This window comes from Stegodyphus dumicola, chromosome 1 (genome assembly GCF_044657685.1).
Source record: "Stegodyphus dumicola isolate Sdum_Otavi_A_Nest chromosome 1, ASM4465768v1".
Lineage (NCBI taxonomy): Eukaryota > Metazoa > Arthropoda > Arachnida > Araneae > Eresidae > Stegodyphus > Stegodyphus dumicola.
The window spans coordinates 4,062,789-4,087,874 of NC_140768.1; the positions used below are offsets into that span (position 1 = coordinate 4,062,789).

General features: G+C 33.9%; 1 protein-coding gene across 1 annotated transcript in view; it reads right to left on the bottom strand.

The window, feature by feature from the left end:
• The window catches only part of LOC118181484 (uncharacterized), a 137,651-nt gene that overhangs the window by 20,008 nt on the left and 92,557 nt on the right, over positions 1–25,086 (bottom strand). Inside the window, exons 5-8 of the mRNA XM_085812369.1 lie at positions 18,202–18,359; positions 11,837–11,914; positions 5,800–5,964; positions 338–418 (exon numbers count right to left, since the gene is read on the bottom strand). Coding sequence (XP_085668495.1) covers positions 338–418; positions 5,800–5,964; positions 11,837–11,914; positions 18,202–18,359 — 482 coding nt within the window. The remainder of the gene's footprint in view (positions 1–337; positions 419–5,799; positions 5,965–11,836; positions 11,915–18,201; positions 18,360–25,086) is intronic.

Sequence of the window (25,086 nt, forward strand, 5' to 3'; positions counted from 1 at the left end):
TAGTCTATAAACTATCAAAACTTGATATACTCAGCACGATCAACAGCTGGAAAAAAAGTAGGAGTAAATTCCAATTGTTTTGCGGCTTTTGCTACTCGACAATTGATCCGTAATAGGCAACTACAAAAGCTGTTTATTCTATAAATATGACAGTAAAATCTACCTAAAACAGTATTTTCTCTTTCATCTGATATAAATATAATTGCAAATTTAAATATCTTTTAAAATTTTGTACATGTTTATTTATTTAAAAAACTTTTATGTCTCCTGGAATTCCATAGTCATGCAGACACGTAATGATTTGGCATGTGATAAAAATGAAATCGATTATTCTTACTTTCATGTGCCTGTCGATAATCCAGTTTAGTTCAAAGTCTTCGTCGTCATCACCAAATGGATTAATCAGCTGTTCTGCAACCTGCAAATAAGAGTTCATGTGTGTATTTTTACTATTATATTGAAATATTGCAGTTTTTAATCGATTGAGATTGGAAAGCTAGTTCAAATAGAAAAGGATTTTTGTGTAGGAACCCTCTTTCCAGCCTTTCGCAATATACACGGCAATTTCTTGCGAACTTAATGACATTCTGAAGATCTAAAAAAAAAAAAAAAAAAGTATTTTCGAAGCTCTAGGAATGATTTTTCTTGAAACTTCCGAAAGGGCTTACCTTGCCTCTTCTGGTCTATGATTATGAGAAGGCTGCAGTGGAATCTGAATTAGTGTAGTTCAGTTCAGTTCAGTTTTGCATTTGTTTTGCTCAAGCGCATTTCTCTCGGTGAGTACTGCTTTAGATTTTGCTCTGCAAGCGCTTTCAGGATCTACGATATTCCTCGCGTATTAAGGAAAATTTTGCGTAAATTTTGCTTTCTCCTTTGGATATTTATAGCTCTTTATCTTGCCCTTCACACCTCTTATTTATATGAATAAAATTTAAAGTAATTGTGCTGGCCTGTTTATTTAAGAAGATCTATACGAATTCGTAGCATGCAACAACATATATGTACAGTGGGTGTTTTTACAATTTGGGAATAATATCGATAAAATTTAAGCGAAAAAAACAAATGTTTTGGAATAAAAATTTCTAGCAACAGCTTATCTTAAATGAGAAACTACGTCGCTTCTTTAAAATTTATTCTTCTTCCAAAATGTCTCACGTAAAAAAGCTGCGGATTGAAGAATATGTTTTTACGCTTTCCGAAGGGAAATATTCCTGTTCCATAATTCGAAAACGTTGTTAAAATCTCGAAATGTAAAATAAGCAACATTATTTATCGTCTGTCATTACTTCTAGACATTACAGCTTAAAAAAAATTAAAAACCATAAGCAGCTTTTGCCAAGGTGGTTAGAGTAGACTTTAAGGTACCGCTTGTATTATGGCGAAGTTGTTTCATTTATCGCCAAGTTGTTGTTTCATTTATGGTAGCCTGAGTAGTTGAATGTTATGGAAACCCAAGCGCTTTTGTGATGTGTGTTGGTTTTATTGTTTAGATGGTAGAATGGTTGAATGTAGTAAGATTAATTTGAAGTTTCTGTACGATTTTGAACGAGCGTTAACTGACTGGTGTGTAAATGAAGGTTTACTTAGTAGCCATTATAAGTGTCATATGTAGGAAGGATATGCGTCTAGCGGAACGTAAAAACCCTTTACATGGATTTGAATGGGTTTGTAGGAAGAAAGGTTCAGATGTGGCGACGCCAATATACGGATTCGAGTTCAGATAATTTTAGGAAGATTTTGGAAGCTGTTAAGGAATTTAGTGTGCCACAGACTAAAGGTGAAGGAACTTCTAAATAGGGTAAGTGGACATTTGCTTTTTGTAGTCCTTAAATGTATAACATGTTTTTCCTTTCTTATGTTATTTTATTGTTTGGTTTAAAATGTAGTTTATTGAGATTATTATTATTTTTTTTTTTACATGTATTGTAGAATTTGGTGCTCCTTTGACTTTTTAAAGGAAAATATATCGATGTGTACATGGATAAAGTCAAGGGAGTGCGCAATGCCATTTTTCTGCAATTCGGGGTTTTTTTTTTTTTTTTTTTTTAGTGAAAATAGGTCGATGTGTACATGGATACCGTGTTTGTGCAATTCTTTGTGTTGTTATTTTGGCTTTGTGTAGCGGCGATTTTTTACGCAAAAATCACCGTTATGCAAGCCAAAATAATAAGTCAAAGAATTGCACAAACTCGGCATCCATGTACTGCCAAAAATCTCCAAGTTTTGCCAAGGGGTACCCTAAAATATACTTTTACCGCCAAGGCATATGGTTCAACGCAGAAGAATTTGTAAAACTCTGTATGCTTTCTTATGGAAAATGATAGTATCCGTTTTTACTATTTTAAAATCTATTATATTTAAAAATTTATATTTAAAAACATTGAAGTTTCAATGTTAGTCAATAGTAATGATTTAATTTCATCACCTGGCAGCAATCGATATGATTTTTCTTAAAAACAGAAGAGAAATATTTGAATGATTTTTCGTATTTTCTTATTTTTTATATCTTTTTAAGTTTTTTAACATCCTTAAAGGTGAACATTTCTTCCATATGTTAAACTGTAATCTTAAGTTTTCAGTTTGCAAATTTTTATTTATTTTATTTTAATTTTCCTTCCTTTTTTGGCGGGGGGGGGAGGAGATTTGTTTACTGAAACAGAAAATATAAAGGAACGGTTTTTGTCTTAGAGAAAAATAACAATGAAATTTTAAAATGCTAATATATATACATTAATGTATCCAATAAGCCAAAAAAAGTGTATACATAAAATACATGTTTAAACGTAGCTTATTAGTAATTCAACTTACCAAGTTAGTTGAATTTTTTAAAACGTACCCCACATAAGGAAATTTAACGACATAAAGGATATCAATATTATCGCACTTACTCGTACATGTCCTTGCCTTTGAAGCTAATTTTGCCTCTTGAAAATAGGAAACCCATTTACGAAAAGGTCTTAAATTTTGCTACCCATGCGTATCCGTATTTCCTGTTGTTACTATATATTAGAAGTTTTTAAAATCATTTGTTGAAGAAGTTAATGTGAAAATACGCGCGAGAGAGATATATAGAAGTAAAAGAAAAAAAATTAAAAAATATTAGCTCGTAGATTATTTCATTTTATGAGTATTAAAATGCTAGGTACTTACGTATTATCCCATCGATCGTGAAAATTGGTTGCCATCGAGCTATGAAAGTTAGCGGAGATCCCGCCAAAGTTGCGCCAGTCGCTCCTGTGAATTCTAGGCCCACCACTTCTATCTGAAACTCTTACAATAAAACATTCGTCACTCTTTCTGCATAATTCTAAAGTCGCTGAACACTGGTAGTTCGGTCCGAGGTTCGAATCCCGCGAACGGGCTGGCTGCATGGGCGTTTTCGTGGTTTTCCCCATGTGTAACGTGTATACGAGCCAGTTTCCCTTAGAAAGTCCTCCACGAAAGGCATCCCTCCCCTTAGGCAGATAGCCCTAGTGTGCTTTGCCATAATTAAATACACCATACCACACCTTTCTGCATAATTCACCAAATAGCCATTGCTACGGAATTATTTAACCGGCTTTGTTTTAGCGCTTTCTAGAAAAGCACTCATCGATTTCTTCTACTACTCCTTCCGATTTTACAGGAAACTCTCTTTAGAACTCTTTGAGTACAAGTTTCTCGCAGGATATTGTTCTAAACTTGTTTTGTCTCTCATACACAGCTATTTTTTTCCTCCCTTGAATAGATGATGATTCTCCCAATGAACTTTAAATAAACCGGAGGGCAGTCACAAATGTGATTCTACATTTCTTGGACTCATTTTTTTTTCAAAATGCATGAATAAAAATCACATCAATAACAGTTAATTAATATCTCTGTTCTGAAAAACAAAAGGCAGCTTATCGAGAATCAGCCAGAGTTACATCGAAGGAAACATTAGATATAAGTGTATTGTGATATGTCACCCTTATCGATTACTGGCACTAAATCGCGCTGCTTGGCGACAGTTTGGTGGGATAATACAAGGCATATTCGGAAACTAAGTACCGTTTTGAAAAAAAAAAAAAAAAAGTAAAACAATTTTTTCGAATCCAATTTTATTTTTACATGAAAATACATGTCTTAAACTATTTTTAAACTTGGTTTCCGCCAATGATCAAACACTTGTCATAGCGGCTGACCAGTTTTTGTATACCATCTTCAAAGAAACATCCCGCCAGTTTCGATAACCACGACTTAGTTTTGTTAAAGTCTCACAATATCGTGCCGCGTAAATACAAAATACCTGCGGCCCATAGGTGTTGAAGAAGGGCAGCATTTACTGAAATCTTACGCGGAGTGTATTTTTAAAATTCACGGGGAGTTAAAACTTACGAGGCGTATTCGGAAACTAAGTACCGTTTTGATAAAAAAAAAAAAAAAAAAAAAAAGTAAAACAATTGTTTCGAATCCAATTTTAGTTTTACATGAAAATACATGTCTTAAACTATTTTTCAACATAGTTTCCGCCAATGATCAAACACTTGTCATAGCGGGTGACCAGTTTTTGTATACCATCGTCAAAGAAACTTCTCGCCAGTTTCGATAACCACGACTCCACAGCATTTTTCGTGTCATCGTCAGATCCAAAGCGCTCGCCACCAAGCTCCCGCTTCATGTGCAGGAACAAGTGATAGTCGGACGGCGCCAAGTCCGGGCTGTACGGCGGGTAATCGAACTGCTCCCAATGAAACTGTCGAATTAACGATTGAGTGACACCAGCAGTATGGGGCCGAGCATTGTCATGGAGCAACACAATTCCTTTACTGAGCATTCCTCTTCGTTTGTTTTGAATGGCACGCCTTAGTTTTGTTAAAGTCTCACAATAACGTGCCGCATTAATGGTTTCACCTCTGGGAAGAAATTCAGTAAGCAGAACGCCTTTCCTATCCCAGAAGACAGTGCACATTATTTTTTGTGATGACATTGTCACTTTGAACTTTTGTTTTTTCGGAGAATGAGTGTTGTCTTCACTCCATCGATTGTTGTTTCGATTCTGGTGTGAAATGACACACCCAAGTTTCATCACCTGTCACAATTTGGTTTAAATGTTGGTTTATAATTTGGTCTCATCACTGTACCGCGTGAGAAATGTCAGGGCACTTCCAAGTCGCTTTGTTTTGTGAACATCAGTGAGCATTTTTGGAACCCATCGGGAACACAGTTTGCGATAATTCAAGAGGTCAGACACAATTTCGAACGAAACAGTACGTGAAATTTGTGGAAATGCCTCTGAAAGAGTTGTCATTGTGAAGCGTCTGTTCTCATGAATTGCTTCGTCAACTTTCCTTACCAAATCATCGGTGACAACAGAAGGCCGACCACTCCGAGCCTCGGTGTGGACATTTGTACGATCTGCATTAAACATTCTTACCCACTTTCTCACCATTCCATCACTTATCGCGTATTCACCGTAAACTTCTGTTACTTGACGATAAATTTCGGCCGGTTTAACATTCCTCGCGTTCAAAAATTTAATCACGGCACGAATCTCACAGTCAGCGGGAGAACTAATTGTCTTAAACGTTTTGAATGTGCACAGCAAACTGAAAACACAACATAGAGCAACCAAAATGGCGACAATTGAAAGTCAGTGAACAAGAAAGACTAGTGCGCATGCGCGGGACGCCTACCACAGCGCTGCGACGGCGCTAGAATGAAACGGTACTTAGTTTCCGAATACGCTACGTATATCAGTACCAGAGGCTATTACAGAACTAAAACTCGCCTTGGAGTTAAAGCTATAAGTATTGTCTTATAATTCTTTCATTTCCTTACCTTTAATAAGCCCATGTAAAACATGAGTTGAAGAATCGTGAAAATTGGTATGTAGTAATCATAGCGGTGAACTTCCGGAGAAGAGGACTTTTCAGTGATGACATTGACATTTTGTCTGCCAAACATACAAGCTACATAAAAAGCGTATGTAGCCATAGTGACAACCTAAAGAAAAGTTAAAATAAAATAATGTTAGTTTTAAAAACAAAATTATTTAAAAATACAGTTTAAAACGAAATAATGATTATGAATATAATTATAGTATCTCTTCACATGTACGTAATGGTATTAAAACATTACCAAACGCGCTAAAAAAGAAAAAGAAAGGGAAAGAATCCGACAGACTAAATACAAAATTTTAAGTAGCCACCATTCTGCTTCATAATCTATTTCGGAGTTAACGGTTCTCCAGTCCTGCCTGACATCTAGAGCGTGTCCTGGAAGAAGTTCTCTTGCTTTAAGTTCTTCAGTAAATGGAATGATACAGTAATCAACCAGGACCTTAATGAAGGTATGATACTGAAAGTGCCATTTTATAAATACGAAATTAGTGATACTGGAAACTACATTTCTTGGTACAGCCCAATAATACTCATAAGAGAATCTCTACCATTTTTCTGTCCGCTGAAAGCACAACAATTAAGAACAAAGCGAAATTGATGCTAATTTGTTTGTCGATCACATAGTGATTCTGTGCATAATGCATTTCAGTGACAAGGAATTCTTCAGAATTCACTCGTTGCGGAAAGGCAAAAATAAACGTTCAGGATAAACATGCGCATGATTCCTTAAGAATTAAAAAGGTCACTGGATATTGGATGATCTTCCAAAGTCACAAATCACAAAATGACAAAAACATCAATGTGATTTTGTGAACTACTGGAGACTGATGATTTATCATGACTATGGAATAGTCGTGACTTCCATTAAAGTTTTTAATCCAAGCTATATGTTTGCCAGTCATTTCCCTTCTTTCAGAATGAGATGAATATTGCTCTGAAAAGTACCGAGAAACAGTATTTTCAGAAGGCATTCGAGCAGTAATAGAATTGCCGCGATCATAGAGTCAGTTTCCAAAATAACAATGTAGGGATGGCCATTGAAACTATAGATTAGTCTGTCACATTTTATAGAGCCGTTTGGGAATTTTTTTACCAATAAATATAATTCGAGTAGACTTTAAGGTACCCCTTGTATTATGGCGAAGTTGTTGTTTGATTTATCGCCAAGTTGTTGTTTCATTTATGGTAGCCTGAGTAGTTGAATGTTATAAAAACTCTATTGTGACGTAATCGGGTGCATGATTCTGGGAAATTTGGAATTCTGGGATGTTTTGTAAGCGTTTTCGTGGTATGTGTTAAAACCGTTTAGATGGATTTGAATGGGTTTGTAGGAAGAAAGGTTCAGATGGTCACTATGTGAAGCGTTCGATCAGAACGAGTACCTGGTTTGAAAAAAGTCATTTGAGTATGATTGATATTTTGATTTTTACGTGGCTCTGGGTGTACGAAGCGAATTCGAAAATCATGGTAAGTGAATATTTGCTTTTGGTAGTGCTTAAATGTATAACATGTTTTTCCTTTTTTATGTTATTTTATTGTTTAGTTTAAAATGTATTTTATTGAGATTATGTATTTTTTGTTTGCCTTCATTGTAGACTTTGGTGCACCTTTGCCTTTTTAAGTGAAAATCTATCGATGTGTACATGGACAAAGTAAAGGGAGTGCGCAATGCTAGTTTGTGCAATTCTGGGATTATTTTTTAAGTGAAAATAGGTCGACGTGTACATGGATAAAGTCAAAGGAGTGCGCAATGCCATTTTTGTGGAATTCGGATTTTTTTTTTAAAGTCAAAATAAGTCGATGTGTACATGGATACCGAGTTTGTGCAATTGTTTGTCTTGTTATTTTCGCTTTGTGTAGCGCTGCTTCGCAAACCAAAATAACGAGTCAAAGCTTTGCACAAAATCGGTATCCATGTACCGCCAAAAATCGCTAAGGGGTACCCTAAACTATACTTTTACCTATAATTCTTAGTATAATAGTAAAATGTTGGATAAAATATGAAAAGATTTATATAATTTAAACGTCATGAGAAATGGTATAGTGAAAACTGCTGATGTAATTGCAATGAATTTATCTTAATAATGTTATTTTATCGACTTGCTGAAGTCAAATCTAAATGTTTGGTCAAAGAGCAGATTTCTTTTTTCTAATCTTACATGGAAGAAAATGGATCAAATTCGAGATTTCGAATTAGAATTGAATCAAAATTATTGAGGGAAATGCCATTATAACCCTTATATTGTAGGATTATGTTTGAGTTTCATTAGACAATTTTATTTTTGTTTATTTCTTTTCTGTTGTTTCATTTTTTCACTGGCGTGTTGATTCCAGAGATTATGCAGATTTAAGTGGCAGCCAATTTTGTATAAAGTTAGAGAAAGAACTCGTAATCGTATGAGAATTTGGATGAGCGTTGGATACTTGCAGATTATTAGTTGACGTTATATAAAATGTTGCACAGCTTATAACTCAACAGACTGTCTACCGTAAACTAAAATCTCAAGTGATTCTTAGTTGGTAAGTTTAGATTTTGTAGCAGTTAATAGTCATCCTTGAACTTGTAGTCTCTATTAGAAATAATCAGATACTGTACCTACAAGGAGTTTAAAGACCCATTTATTAATTCACCATCAGGTTCTGGTAACTTTATGAGTAATATTTTTAGTTTAATCCTCAAAAGTGATCACATAAACTAAACTAAACTTTGAATACTTGAACCTGTTTGTTTATCAGATAGTAGTTAAGTTGTAGAATCATTAGGTTAATTGGAAGCAGAAAAGATGAAGAATAGGCAACCGCCTTCACGGGGAATCGAACCACGGACCTCTGGAATACCGGCTTACCGTGCTACCGTTACACCACGAAGGCACGCTAGGAAAGTGGGAGAAATACCTTATATACTCCCCTTTTTAAAGGCCGACTAGGGTTGTAGGGGATCTAGTCTCCAAATCCTGGGTGCGGAGAATCATCCAAAACCCTTTTAGTTCGGGCACCATTGTAGAGACATTAGGATTTTTTGGAAGCCAGAGAGATGAAAAATATGCAACCGCCTTCGCCGGGAATCGAACCACGGACCTCTGGAATACCGGCCCAGCGTGCTACCGTTACACCACGAAGTCACGCTAGGGAAGTGGGAAAAATACCTTATATATTCCCCTTTTTAAAGGGCGACTAGGGTTGTAGGGGACCTAGTCGCCAAATCCTGGGTGCGGAGAATCATCATCCACAACCCTTTTAGTTCGGGCACCATTGTAGAGACATTAGGATTTTTTGGAAGCCAGAGAGATGAAAAATATGCAACCGCCTTCGCCGGGAATCGAACCACGGACCTCTGGAATACCGGCCCAGCGTGCTACCGTTACACCACGAAGGCACGCTAGAGAAGTGGGAGAAATACCTTATAAAGTTAGTAGTGAAAACTCATCAAGTTAGCTTCAACGTAACACCTGAAGGATAGGAGTTTTATCTGACTATTTGAGAATAAGATTTAACCCCAGACAAGTGTTATAATATAACCAAAAATATTTTGTATTCATCTTATTCGGTTAAATCAGACCTAGCCGATCAATCCATATATGTAGTAAAATGTTATCCGCTCAGAGCTTGGTTGTTTCTTCGCTTAACCCCTTGGGTACGGATTTATTTGAGAAAATATTTGCATGTGGAACGGATATAATTTTTGGTTGCTTGGAGTAGAATGCAAAAGCAGTACATTTTACGTAAGAATTTATTTATTTCTAAAATATTGGTGACATATGTAGTATTAAGGTGTCTTCAAGTAACTAGAATTGCAAAACAAAAATAAATTAACAACAACAAAATAAAACTAAATGAAATAAATTCAAGCTATATATATATATAAAAGAAACAACAATTACTAATAATTATGCAGAGTGTGAAATTTTTCAAAGCAAGTAAGTAAATGCAGTGCTACTTTGCATTGTTTGCACTGTCATCTATTCTCTTTCCTAATATGATGCTTTTAACAAACACGGCAACTTATTCCAGGATGTTGCTTGGACTTAGTTGACGGAATGTTCTCGGGAAAGTGTGCCCAATTTTTCGCTGCCAAACGAAATGGTTTGTATCGCTACTTGACGGGCGTCCACGACGTTTATAATTTGGCAGTGACAATTGCTCCAGCAATTCTTCGGCAATAGCTAAACGAAAGGATATAAAACATAAGCATTATAAAAGGCCATATCTGATGCCGGTTTTATAATATTTTCGCTATCGCCACCTTCATTTTTTCTCCTTTTGCCTGTGTTTATAAAATCAGCATTTGAATGTTTCGTTCTAACTATGTGATTCATCCGCTCCTAGGGAAAGCAAGTGAATGACGTCTCTCAGACGTCAAATGTACCCAAGAGTTTAATTTTTGGTTTGTCGTCTTAGACATACGTCATCCGCTCCTAGGGGAGAAAAAGTGAATGACGTGTCTCAGACGTCAAATGTACCCAAGGGGTTAAAAAAAACTTTCTATACATTTCCTTCCCTCAGAATTGTGAATTTTCTAGAACTTTTCATTGCAGTCGTGCTATCAAAATACCTGAAAGAAATCGAAGGGAAAACAAGGAAAATAAGGGGAACATATATTCGGTAAAACTCTCCGCTGCTTTCTCTGAACAGCGGGAGAAAAATTATGTTTCGGACAATGGTATTAATCTAACAGTGGGATGTTGTATAACAGAGTACTACACTCCGATGTGATGTACCACTTCAACATAGTTTTGAGATTCTTGTGTCCTTAGTTCAGCATTTCTGACCCAGAAAAAGTGAGAACCTCCATTCACTGGACGGACTGTCTTTAGAACAGATTTCTATTTCTACTGTGTTAACAGAATACTAACCTTTTCTATAACGGAAGTAACTACTGAAAATAAAGTCTTCCCATATAAAAGAAATCGCTGGAGCTTTCAGATGCTTGTGAGCTCACGTAATCAAACACCGCTCTGATTTGGCGATTTCGCAATTCCGAGGTTTGTGGTAGAAAGTTATGAATATATGTGAAAGGATTATATTTAAAGGATGTAATATTATTGTTATTTATCATATTGTAACAATGCTAGCACTATTTATATTTAATATACCACGTACTTCCATTTCTTCCATCCAGGCTCCTTATTTATTTCTTAAAGGATTCAAAATATACTTGTATTTTTTTATTTGTTTCATCTGGAAAAACTTAGAAAAGTCTAATGTGTATTGGAATGCATATTCTGAACAATTGAATGAACGGTAAAAGTTTAAGATTGGGTGCCCCTTGTTTTTTGGCGATTCTTTTTTGACACCAAGATCGGCGCCAGGAAGGCACAATTTCTAGATGGCCTCTACACAAACCCAAAATAGAAGTCAAAGAATTGCACAAACTCTGTGTCCGTGTACACATCGATCTGTTTTCATTAAAAAAAAAACATCCTAGAATTGCACAAACTAGGCATTTCGCACTGCCTTAAATTTGTCCATGTACACATCAATCTATTTTCATTCAAATAAAATCAGAAAGCTGAAACACAGTTAAAACTATCATGGTAACCACAAGTGAGGTTTCATCGACAAAATTTAAAAAACATCGTCGCTAATCGAAGGGGCACCCAATTCTACACTAGATCCGAATGAACATTAGCATGAACATTAATAATAACTGACTTCATCTCCTGTTCAGTTAAATTAGATTGTTTTGACTATAGCAGAGTACGCAAATTCTAGACGATGTTCTAAGAGAAATTTGCTCGTAATCGTGCTATTCAGGGACAAACCATAAAAACACCCATGGAATCGAAAGGATTGAAACCTAGATCGAACTATCAGTATTCAATGTTCGTATCCTCTCAGTCACTGATGAGCCAGTATCTTTTCGAGGTTAATAGATAAAACCCATTTACTTTACCCTCACTTATTTGCCTGATTACCAATTTGCTAGAAACAAGTAAATTTTCTCAAATTAAACTTATCTATGGAAACTTCCTTACCTGAGTATATACTAAAGGAATGCTTATCCAATCATATCCCCACAATAGTCCACATTTTGATCTGAATTCGTTCAATTCCTTCAGGGAAAAAAAAAAATAAATAAATAAAAATTACATTTTTAAATTTCAAAGATTACACAAATTTACACATTTTTAGTTTCTTTTGCAATTATATTTCTAGACTTTCTTATCAATTTAATTTATATACAGAAAATAAATAATAAAATTTCTCTATTTCATGTACCTACCGTTCTTTTTATATTTCGGAGGTGAACGCATGTTTTGAATGCCTCAAATGCGATAAAATATTTTCAAAACGAAAATCTTTAACTAATAATTGTAGCTTTAATTTGCTTGTTTATTTATTCTTCACTTATTTTTTAAATTCCCCGTGACCAAATCAACGTCACGTTAAGTCAGTTGCTAAGAAAAATGTAAAATTCCATGTATGATATCACTATCGTAACTTTAGTTTCTAATTTAAACATAATATAAAATTTCCGCATTAAAATTAATGAATTAATAGAATCTTTAAAGTTTAGAATTCGGCTTATCTGTTTGTTTATTAATTTGCACGAAAGAAATTTTGAACTCAACTTTTGACCTACATAAGTTCGTTACTGATTTTCTTAAAGTTTTCACACATTTGTATTTACTTACGATTAAAGTACACTATTCAGGTGTAGTTTCTTCAGAATATAATAGGCAGACTTTTATGTAGGGCAAATGTCTTTAGATAACTTTCTCGTAAAAAAGGATGCATTATAAATAAATAATAGATTACATTATTATAAATTTGTTTAAGTATTCTTTTCGAAATGGAACGTACTAGCCTATTTTACATTAATTCGTATGAGGAAAAACTTTTTTCTTTTAACGAGTGCTTCACATTATAAATAAAATTCAGAAACAAATTGTGCTCATTAATCGACGTTAAATTGTATTACATAATTTATTATCACTAACCATTTTATTTCGAAAGCCAAAATTATAGGCAATTATAAAAAATATTTTGTATGTTAACAATTTTAAAAACTGTAGTTTTTCATAACCAAACAGAATTTAAGTGTAATAGGGAATAAACGAAAATGCGATAACTAAGAAACATTAATTAAGCGAATGATGTTAAGTTAAAAAAAAAAAAAAACTGAAAAGTCTAACATTATAAAGCATTTTCTCCCTCTTTTTCGCATTGCCTTTGGTGTAAGGGTAGCACACTCGGCGTGTATTCAAGAAGTCCAGATTCGAGTCCCGGTGAGGGCATTGCTCATTTTTCGTGTTACCTACTTTAAAAGAAATCCTAATGACTCTACAGTGGCGCCCGAACTTAAAGGTAGTGGATGATGACTCTACACTACCAGTATTTGGTGATTGGGTCCCCTAATCCCCTGTCGTCTCTTAAAAGTTATAAAAAGTATTTTCTCCCTCCTTTGTTCATGCCTTCGTGGTGTAACGGTAGCACATTTGAGAGGTCCAGGTTGGAGTCCCGGCAAGGGCATTGTTAATTTCCGTGTTTCCTATTAAAAAAAAAAAAGTCTTAATCACTCTACAGAATATTTTAACTAAATTCGAAACTAAACGCATTTAAAAACTTAAACATGCACAATTTTAAAACGTATGAAAAATGAGCTTATCTCAATTTTTTGCTGCTGATAGCATATTCTTGTCTTTTCTAGGTTTTACAATACTATATTATAAACTTTATTTAAATATGCATAGTCTGGTATATTTTTTTAATTATTTCTTATTTAAAATTTTTTTTAATTACTTGTTAAACTGAAAAATGTGAGAACACTACAAAGTTTTCATTAAAATTTCAGGTGTCTTGACGGTTTTGTCATGTAAAATCAAATAATATTTTCGTCTCTTCTTTTATTCCTTTTCCTATATATTATTCTTTTTGTATTACTCCCTTAAATCTTTTTATTTTCTGCTTTTTGAGAATTAAGCGCTTTAATTAACTCTTAAATATCGAAGAAAAGTATAACGTCTTTCTTATATTATTACAGAAATACTTCTTAATTATTATTCCTGAAGATCGGAAATAACATTTTATTAGTTTCACCTTCAAAAAGCTGCGTTCGGCTGAGGTTAGACACTTTCATGCACAAATTCTCAGTGCAGCTGACATACTTGTAAAAATATCTTCCAATTCTTTTCGTAGTTTCGTTACTGAAGTTTCGTTACACAGGTGTTGGCAATTTGTTGTAACCTTTCACACTTGTTTCCCCCCTTCCAAAACAAAAGTTCTTACTATCACAAATAAGACTGTTCACTGCAACGACTGAACTGTTTAAATCTGTCTTTCAACTACGTAAGAGCAGTGTCCAATTCAGAATTGGATATGTTCAATCGTAACCGATTTTCATCTCCTACAGTGGGCTGATTTGGGCCTTCAAAAGAATTTTTTTTTTTTTAATTTCTACTTCTGATGTTATTAATGTCATTAAACTGAACAAAACGCCAAATATGTGAGCAATTCATTTGATTCTTCTTTAAAATTTTTCATTTTAAAATTCACTTACCAGAATCTCTTCATTAGCATAATATTTGTAAGTTTCAATGACGTGTCTAATTGCATGCCTTCCTGTTCAATCACTTTATTAACTTCTGAATTCTTATGAACAGATCACAAGGTATGAAGAACATTAAAATGCTATAGTTTTCGCTTCCCATCCAGTTTCACAGAGTAGTTTCAGCTATAGATGCACATGACTGAGCGCCGCCTGAGATAACCACTGACCTGACTTTGTTGTAAAAGTCTTACAGTGTTAATAGTCATCCTGGCAGAAGGGAAAATTTCCTCCGTGTAAAAATATACATATAAATATTACATGGGCATACAAGGCCGGTGTATAAGCATAGATATGTTGATTACAATCATTGTCTTGTACAAGTTGCATATGATAGATACATAAAATCATGACAGCTATGTGTTTATTTAAACATTATATGAATTCATATTTACAATACTTTTACTGAGATAATCAAAATTAAACTTGTAATTCATTTACACATTGACTGGATTTTCAGTATCATTTAAACTGCTTTACAATATTATTTTTATCAAGTACATACAAACTGGATAGTAATATGCTTACATTACAATAGTTTTGCTCTTACAGTCCTGTTATTATTCTACGGGGTGAGCTATTTTCCTAGTGTTGATATTCAGTTGTTGTAGTATTTTGAATTGCTATTAAAATTATGCTGCGAAGATACAATTCTCAATGCACATGACTAACCAAAATTTTTAGCATTTCATTAATAGAGGAAATAAACAAAAAATACGTGCCAGTGGCCCATTTGCATTCCTTTGTACGAAATAAAGGCAGTATTGTAATTGCGAAAAATTTCGGGTATCATATTTTAACGAAAATATACATTTTGACCACTCTCGAATCAATTTGAACGATGTTTTGCGTGACATCTGTACGTACAGACAGAATATAGGACTCTTTTTTTTTTTTTTTTTTTCCAAAACGGATTGTAAAATGGATTTAAAATCACAGCCATACTGTCATCTTGCGTTTTCTTTCAAAATGTACTTAATAATTTGCCTTTCTATTGGGACATTTTTCTTTAAAAATCCGTCATACCGTTCCTTTTCACACTTTAATGGCTACATGGACACTTCATCCATGGCCAACTACAGGAACGGCCACGGAAGCTCTGGCGTGACGTCACAACCTCCGTCTAAGCTCTACGATTTCAACTCGATGATCGAACTTCCATTGTCGCGAAACATAATAAAATATGCTTTCTTATATCACATTTGAAATGCCTTATATACCTAATATGCAGTTATTTTATCTTTGCAATCATATTATTTATGCCTAATTTAGAAAATTAAAAAAAATTACAATTTAAAATGCAAAAAATAATTGACCAATTAAATACATATTTATAGACTTTTGTAGAAGTTTCTCTTACATAGTGTGATTAATTAAATATCGCGCAATCCTTCATGTATGCTTTCATCATTTATAAATTTATATTTTCAAAGGATTAAATAGTAAAAAATAATTAAAAAAATTATTTGTAATAAGATGTTCTTAAATGAGCTTTGCATAACATGCACAGAAACGATCCTTTCATAGAGCAAGAAAATTTCACAAATTAACAAAACAGAAATAAAAAGGAGAAATTTTTATTTTAATCAAAAGATCAATTATGTTGCAGAAAAATTTCATAATAGTATTCCAAGAGTTTAAAAATTAGGAAATATAAGAATTCAGAAAAAAAAATTTCATAGAAGCATGGCCTGTAGTTGGCCATATTTCATCCAGGTCACTATGCGCGCAGAAACTACACGAGCCAGAAATTCACGATCGATGAATCTGTTTATAAATTCATATAAATAATGATATGAGTTTAGGCCGGTGCAGAACCCAATTCATATAATTGCAGAACATATTCTAGATACAAAAACATATACACTAGACAAAAACATATGTTGCCAGGAAAACTATGCATACTAATACGCTTGAAAAATCTGTCTATGGAAAAGACTTCTAAATCCTACATTTGAGGTCAATCTGAGAACGCTGAATATGTTAGAAAGCATATCGTCTGCCACAGAGTATAATTCCGTCCTTTCGGTTAATGATGTTTTAGATATTATGCTTTGAAATATGAATATTAAAAAGGGGAAAATTAAACGCAAAAGAATTTTAAGAACGGAAGATTTCAGTCCTCAATTCTTATTTAAAAATGTTATAGAGTATACGTCAATCATTTAGTGATAAATAGGAATATATGCCGTTTTTCACATATCTGGTAATCTTGCAAATTTCGGTAATCTCAAACACTGTTAAAGAGAAACGCAATTAACCATAACCATACTCCAAATAAGAAGAATGGACAGTAATTGCCACTGGGCGTCTGTGAAATAGGGAATTGCCAACAGCGAAATTGTCATAGGCTTGGTGATTGACAATTTTGATTTAAAAAATTTGTAATGCAGAGAAATACTGTTTAACGGGTAAATTCACCTTATTTCTGTTCCCATTTACGTGTACTTGCTATACAATGGTTCTCTTCCATTATCATTTTTTTTTCACGAAGCCACACTATAACTAATGATCAGTACTGTACAGAATTGATCATTGATTAACTAATGATCAGTACTGTACAGAAATAAGTGTATGAAAAGTATGCATTGTGAAAAAAATATTGGCAGAGGGATGTTTTAAAAGTTTGGGCCTCTTGCAGCTGCGGGGGGGGGGGCTACCGACTTTTACTTCATGCATTACATAAAATTCACATATGCGTTTATAGAAATATAATTATTTTTTACCTTGTAAGCATTTTATTCATGGAACAATTCATAAGTAAAACGTATTTTAGACCTTTTTATGTATTATAAAAAATCTGCAATTTTCTTAAATGTTGATGTGTAATATTAGCAAATGTTTTAGCCACGAAATATGTATTCAGGTAGTATTTAGGCATACAGTGAAACTCTCTTAAATAATGAAGAATTACCTAGCTAAAATTCATTCTGGTCAAACCTATTTTTTGTTTCTTATTAAATTATAATATTCCTCTGTTACCTAACTTTAGGATACTTTTCATTTAATAATGGCCGGATACAATATGTGTAGTTTTCGACGATAATCGCGTAAAACCTGTCCTAAGTTTCAGATATTAGATTTAACTATGCGATTATAAGCTATATCATGAACTACCGTGTTACGAAACAGAGGTTAAAAAGTAGTACCCATTTGTTAATTAAAATTTACATGATGTATTTATTGAATAGCTGCGTGTTCTTAGCTGTAGAGACGTTAGGTGTTTTTGGAAGCCGGCAAGATGAAAAACGAGGAACGCCTTCGGCGGGAATTGAACAGCGGATCTATGGAATACGCGCCCAGCGTGCAGACCCACTACACCACGAAGGCACGCTAAGAAGACGGGAGAAATACCTTATATACTCCCCCTTTAAAGGGCGACTGGGGTTTTTAGGGGACCCAATCGCCAAATCCTGTGTGTGGAGAATCATCATCCACCACGTTTTCACCTCGGGCGCCGCTGTAGAAACATTAGGTATTCTTGGAAGCAGGCAAGATGAAAAATGAGCAACGTCTTCGCCGGGAATCGAACCGAGGACCTTTGGAATACGCGCCCAGCGTTCAGACTACTACACCACGAAGGCACGCTAATACTTTATACAACATATTTATTATAGATTTTAAATGTGTTATAAAAAGTTATTAGTCGCAAAAAACGCACGTGTGTTTTTCATACTAATAGTAATAGTATTAAATTTTAATAGTAATAGTATTAAATTTGTTTATCAGATTCCAGTATAAAATTACAATATAAAAACCGTCGAATTTATTTAAGAACATATGTCCAGTTACCTCCATAATGAGTTTGAGTCCATTTGAGTCTGTAATTCTGCATTCTTGTCGTGCTTCTCTGAGAACATTTATGAACCAAGTGCAAGGAATCCAGAAAGTATTGAACTCTGTCGACGGAACACTCTGGAACATCTCCAACTCCGTTTTTGTCATGAAGCCTGGGAGAATTTGAAAGCAGTTTCAATTCTAGGTTCAAGAGAAAGTATATATTGAAAGTTTGGAAAGAAATATTTATTGAAAAGCAAATGTTGAGTATTATTCCTAATTCTCTGACAGACAGCACATCAAAAAAATTAGAAATATCATTGTGATTTAGATTTATTTTTACCCAGCTGCTTTATTTGCTACTCAACTAGAATTGCTATTGAGTTCGTTTCTTGATACTGTCATTGTTATTTAACTTTTGAAATTATGCTTGAAATCTCATTGCTATTGAGTTCTTTTCTTGATACTATCATTGTTATTTAACTTTTGAAATTATGCCTGAAATCTCATTAACGTTTCTAAAATCTAAAGGTTACTGACTTATTTTCATTTTGGAAAGGGTCAATATGTATTATGAATACCAGCCAATTTCCATCAGAAAGTCCTTCATTGCAGATAGCATTTAAGAGCTTTGCCATGTTAAAATAAAAAGAATTAAATTGTCATCAGTCATCAGTTTTTGTTTTAAAGCAGCAAACGTGAAAAAAGTGCGATGCCGTCGCTGGGACTCGAACACTCGACCTCTCCAATACGCGTCAAGTGTGCTTTCCAATTACACCACGAAGGCATGCGGAAAATAAGGAGAAAATGCCTTAGAATTCGCCCTTTTAAACAGCGACTCGGGATTAAGGGACCTAACCAAGAAATCCTGGGGTGGCAAGTCATCGTCCACCACCTTTTAGTTCGGGCACCACTTGTAGAATCATCATCATCATCATCATTATTATTATTTGAAGCACGAGACATGAAAAATGTGCAACGCCTTCGCTAGGACTGTTTTGGTTTGGTTTTTATTAGATTATGGCAAAGCACTCGAGGGCTATCTGCCTTAAGGGAGGGATGCCTTCGTGGAGGACTTTCTGAGGGAAACTGGCTCATATACACGTTACACATGGGGAAAACCACGAAAACGCCCATGCAGCCAGCCCGTTCGCGGGATTCGAACCTCGGACCGAACTACCAGTGTTCATCGACGTTACGACGACGCTGGTGGGCTCGCTAGGACTGGAACCCTGGACCTCTCGAATACGCGTCCAGTGAACTTCCACGAATGCATGCGAAAAAGATGGAGAAAATACCTCATAAATTAACTGCTAGAAAAGGTTCACAATGTATAATCCTCTTTTATTCTTTTTTTTATTTTATTCGTCTTTCAGCAAAAAACAAAACTATATCTAAAAAACTGGCCATTTTAAGCTTGTAGAAAAGACAGTCGTAGACTTCTGCATTATGAAAAACGATCTCTTTCCTAAGCTTCGTAAAGCTTCTTAAGCTTGCTTGTTAGTATTCCTAAACAGTAATAATACCTAGTAACTGAATACTAAATTTAAAACCATGTTATAGAACAACACTGCATTAAAACAGAAAAATTTCTTCTTTAGAATATGTTTTATCAAAATCGCACAATGGGGAAAAATATCCCACAACTCGACATATAATTGAAAAATGAAATTCCGAAAAAAGAAACTACAATTATTATATTTCTGCAGTTAAACACTTCGAAGAAAGAGAAAACGATTGATTTGGATCCCAGAACACGTTCCCACCCTCCCCATGCCTGAAATAGAAAACATCGTTCATACTGTTGCATGGGAGATCATTTCCTAAACAATTTTTTTGCAGGATAACAATGATTTTGGTTTACATTTATAACAATGATTTTGGTTTACATTTCTTTTATTTTGATTAGTTTGTTTATTTCTCATGAACATGTCAAGTATAGATATGTATGTTTTAGTATACATGTTTGACAATTTTTACTTCCTTGTAGGAAGTAAAAAGGAAGTGTTGTAATCACGAAAAGTTTCAGGCAGCATATTTCAACGAAAATATCCATTTTGACCGCTATCGAATGCAATTTAACGATGTTTTTGCGTGATATCTGTACCTAAGGACAGAATAAAATACTCTTTTCCTTCAAAAAAATTATGAAACTGCTTTAAAATTAATTCTGAAGAGAATTTTTCGTGGCGTCTGTACGAACGTATGTATGTACGTACGTATCTCGCATAACTCAAAAACGAGTAGCCTCAGAACGTTGAAATTTTGTATATATGACTACTATAACATGTAGATGTGCACCTCGTATTTTGGTTGCAATCGGCCGCACCAAACGTATATAAATATATTTATATATATATCCACTCTATTACCCGGCTCAGTGATCTCAGTTTCTTTACTCTTATATGTTTGTAAATTGTACATTTTTTTTTCTTTAAAAATGATTGAATTATATTGTTTTTATCTTCCGGTTAAGGTTTTTATGCCTTTAGTAAATCTGTATGCAATATTTTTAGAATTATCAACAATTTTAAAGTTGTCTAAATGCCGCTAAGCCTTTTTTTAATGGCGGCCATTAATGTTTAGATTTGAAACAGGAGGCTAGTCGATTTGTTGCCAATCTAGAGAAACTTAGCTTCGCAACAACAAAGATAACGTCTTCATTTATAATTTAAATCATGCTTAATCCTTTCTGGAATTTTTTCGAGGAAATAAGTGTTTAAGATTTACTTCGTAAATTTTAATATAGATATTTTGAGTTTTTATGTATTTTTGCCTTCTAGCGAAGTGAGAACTGAATTAATTAAATGAGAAATACTCAATCGTCTGTGAAAAACTGTTTCTTTTTTGTTTTGTTTGCTTAATTTCTTTTATACATAGTTCTAGCTTTATTATAGTATTTGAATAGAACATGTGGCAACGATTAGATAATTATATTCTTTAAATGATATAAATTTTGTGCATTATGAGTTATAATATAAACGAAATATATAAGTTAAGTGTTATATAATTATTGGATTATATAACAGTTAACTTAGTTTCCGCTATATAATTATTATATAAGTTAACTGTTATATAATTATTAATACTGTTAAGTGAATCTAGCGCCAGAGTGTCGCTATGGTAAACAAATACTAGAGTGAATTTTAAAGAATGCATTTATTCTATTGTGGTTTATGCGCTGTCGGCGAAGTAGATTTAATTCAATCCAATAATTTAAATGAAATGCAAGAAAAAATGCATGTAATTTAATATTCCGTACAAGGAAGTCATGTGGTGTACACATCAGATTTTTTTAAAGGGAAACAAAATTTTAGAGCTGCGTTTAAAAGGTTCTTCATAAAAAAAAAATGATAATTAAAAAAACGGAAATTTTTAGTCGGAATAAGCGAGCAGTTCTGCTTACTTGATGGTAATTAATATTTATCACAGAGCTCGGACGAGTTTTAATTTTTTACGATTTTGCGTAATATTTTTTGTAAAGTAATGTGATGTTCTTGAACTAATTATATATTTAACAGAGTTTGCATGTTAATAACTATTTATTTAAGGAAACAATTCTGTCAGCATATATATGAAAAAAAAAAAGAGCTTTTTAAGAATCTAGGAATATTTTTTAGTCAGAATAAACTTGAAAAACAATAATTTGTTTATACAAACACACAGCATAAAATTTATTGATTGCCGTGAGGAGATTCTAAAAGACAGACAATCAGAATACAGGTTTTTGAAAAAAATCTTTAAAGCGATATGAAACTAACCAATTAAAAAAGAATAACGTTTTTTGGGTCTCATATTTATATGACTCTGAAATTAAGACAATTGCAATTAAATTATTGTTTTACTCTCTGACTATTTTGCATTCTAACTCTAATATAAAAGTAAATGCAAAGCATTAACAAATTTTGACCCCAGATGTCTTCAAATGTGCATAATGAAGTGCAAATATACTTAATGGGAGGCTCACGTGATCGCATTCAGTATTAATTTATCAGCAGAGAATATTGATGGATGTATTAGAAAGTTATCTTCAAAAATCATTAGTAACCGTAAAGAGAAAAGTCAAACTTGCTTTTAGATTGGCTACTGTTTCAAAAATGGGATGGTTATTTTTCAAGCACAAATTTAATTATGATTAAGCTTATGATATCGCTTAATTCATACAGCACCCTTCTGAAATATGTAAAAGATGTCAGCACTCAATATTTTTCAAATAAACACCTTGCTTGAATTTTGGAAATTAATAAATAAATAACGAAACACCGAGGACGTCCGGGAGCAGATTTTGATCAGACACAGGTTGAAGTTAAGCCAGCACTTCTGTAGTAATACAGGTGATTGAAGTATTTGCTGAATTTAACTAACTGTTGAGCTTCTCTCACAATTTAGAGGGGAAAACCCCCGTAAAGGCGGCCCAAGGATCTCCACCCCATCTTTCCCTATCACCAATCTCTCGAGAGGACTTTCGGCTCGCCGAAGAATGAATGCCCCCAAGCCGCACTGACACTATACGCGTATAGACATCCATGCCTTCTCCAGGATTCGAATCAGGGCCTTCGGCTCGCCGAAGAATGAATGCCCCCAAGCCGCACTGACACTATACGCGTACAAACATCCATGCTTTCTCCATGATTCGAATCAGGGCCTATCAGTATGGCAGTCAGCGCCACTAACCATTATAACCGGTTGCGTAGATTTTGAACAAAGGGATGAGCGAATTAAGAGTATAAACTTTTGCTAAATGAAGCCTTACTACTTAGATGAGTTTAAAAGCATATGAAAACACGGCGTTTCAAAATTAGTGCAAAAAATAACTACATTCTCCCCAACAATAAGAAGCTCGGTTATCTGAAATATGTCAAAGCATACGATGGTTATCTGCCTAAGGAGAGGAATGTGTTCGTGGAAGGCTTTCTATGGGAAATTGGCACTTTACACGTGGAGGAAGTTGCGAAAACCAACCATGTAGCCAGCCCGTTCGCCTGGCCGACAACTCGATTTAAATTACTAGTATTCAGCGGTCAAATTACTCAGCTGCTGGTTAGGCCTCTAAGTATAGAAGCTATAGAAAAACCTTTGGGCGTAATATAAAATCTGATAGCTTTCATATTTTTTTTAAAGCTTATCAAAGCTTCTAGAAACACAGTCTAAACCCAGCTCTTTTGGATTATAATGCTGAACGTTTGATAATTGTGCAAGAAAGTATAATAGCTTTACTTAACGAAGAATAACTGAGAAAATATTCTTTAGTTACAAAGTAGAAATTCTGTGGCTTTTCAAGGCAAGCAACAAGCAAGTTTCTAACAAGCAAATATTCCATGGATCTAAAGCCTCAGCTATGTTTATAATAGATATTGTATTTGTTCGTTTAGTTTGTGACCCGAACAACAGTAATGCTAAACGAATTAGAAACCTAGCTCATCTTCTACGAGGTATTGTAGGCCTTTAAAAGCAGAGTTCATTAAACAGTTATGAAATTTATCTGTGAAAAAAAATAGGTATATGGAATCGAACATCTGGGTAACGGCGTTTTGATTATAGAATGGCAGATAAATTTCAGTTTAATTTTTTTAGCGATTGATGATATCGCTATCGTCGCTACTTTATCTATCCAGCAATGCTATACTTGTGGGGAATAAGTGAAAGACTTTAATTACTTTGCTAGACTGCTAAAGAAAGAAGTAGGTACTGAAGACTTACAATTTAGAACAGCAAGTATTGCAGGGATGCATTTTTTCGAATGCCTACTACACTTAAGCGTAAAAGCTTTCAATAAGAAAATGAGAAGCGCGAGGAGACGGTAAACAACTAGTTGAGGAAAACAAACAAAATTAAATAATAAATAAATAAATAAAAACTATAAATTAAAAAAAATCTGAAAGGTTTCAGATTTTATATTATGCCCAAAGGGGTACTTTTTCATTTGCACACATACACGTTTCAAGAACCGTTTTGAGAGCATTTGGGCTAAAAGTATTTACAAACAGCATATCTTTAGAATTTTCGATACACAGTCTCGCGCGCTGGAGATAAGCATGCTTTTTTTCCCTTACAGTGTTGCCACTGTTCGCTTTGAAATCAATGAGTTTGTCAATCAAAATTAGTTAAAGTTTTACAAAATTTAGGATAGATAATAAAACAAATTCGAAATTCAATATTCAGGCTTCCAAGTGCCCATGTTCGGTTGGAGGACTAGGTTATTCGAAATTTCATACCTCTAAGTACCTTTTTTTATCGCAATGAAAAAAAAAAAAACTTATGCATTCATGCAGATTCTTCATTATTTAGTTTCTTTAAATATAATACAGGGCGATAATATTTGGTGGCAACAGTTTGAAAACAGTACCAAAGCAGAAAGTGAAACGATGCAAAATGCCGTTTTGAGACTAATAGGCCTTTGGGTCTAACGCTCCTCTGAGCTAAAGATATAGATTAATCACAGACAGATCTAACCTAGGTTTTGCTAATTCGAGTGCTGGAAACACGGCAAGATATTTCTTGTTCATCGTGAGTTTTCTTCAAGAGTCACAAAGGCAGATGTTAATTTAATTTTGCTATAAAGCTTATTATTTTTATTATATAAATATTTAGTTTAAGTCACTAATTTATTATGAGGAGACTGAAAAAAAATTTTTTTTCCAGGATAACTTCTGTTTTTCTGTTTTCTATTAACTATACATTTTGTAAAAAAAAAAAAAAAAAAAAAAAAAAAAAAAGTTTATATAGTCTTTAAAACGGTTTTCTGTTTTTTATTTATAGGTAATATATTATTTAAAGCAATTTTAGTTTCGTTTAATAAATTTTTAAAGCGCCTAAGAGTTAAGAACAATTATTAAGGTGTCTTGCCTCATTGTGCACCGCCCACATGAGATCAGGCTAGTCGTGAGAAAACTTCCCCGT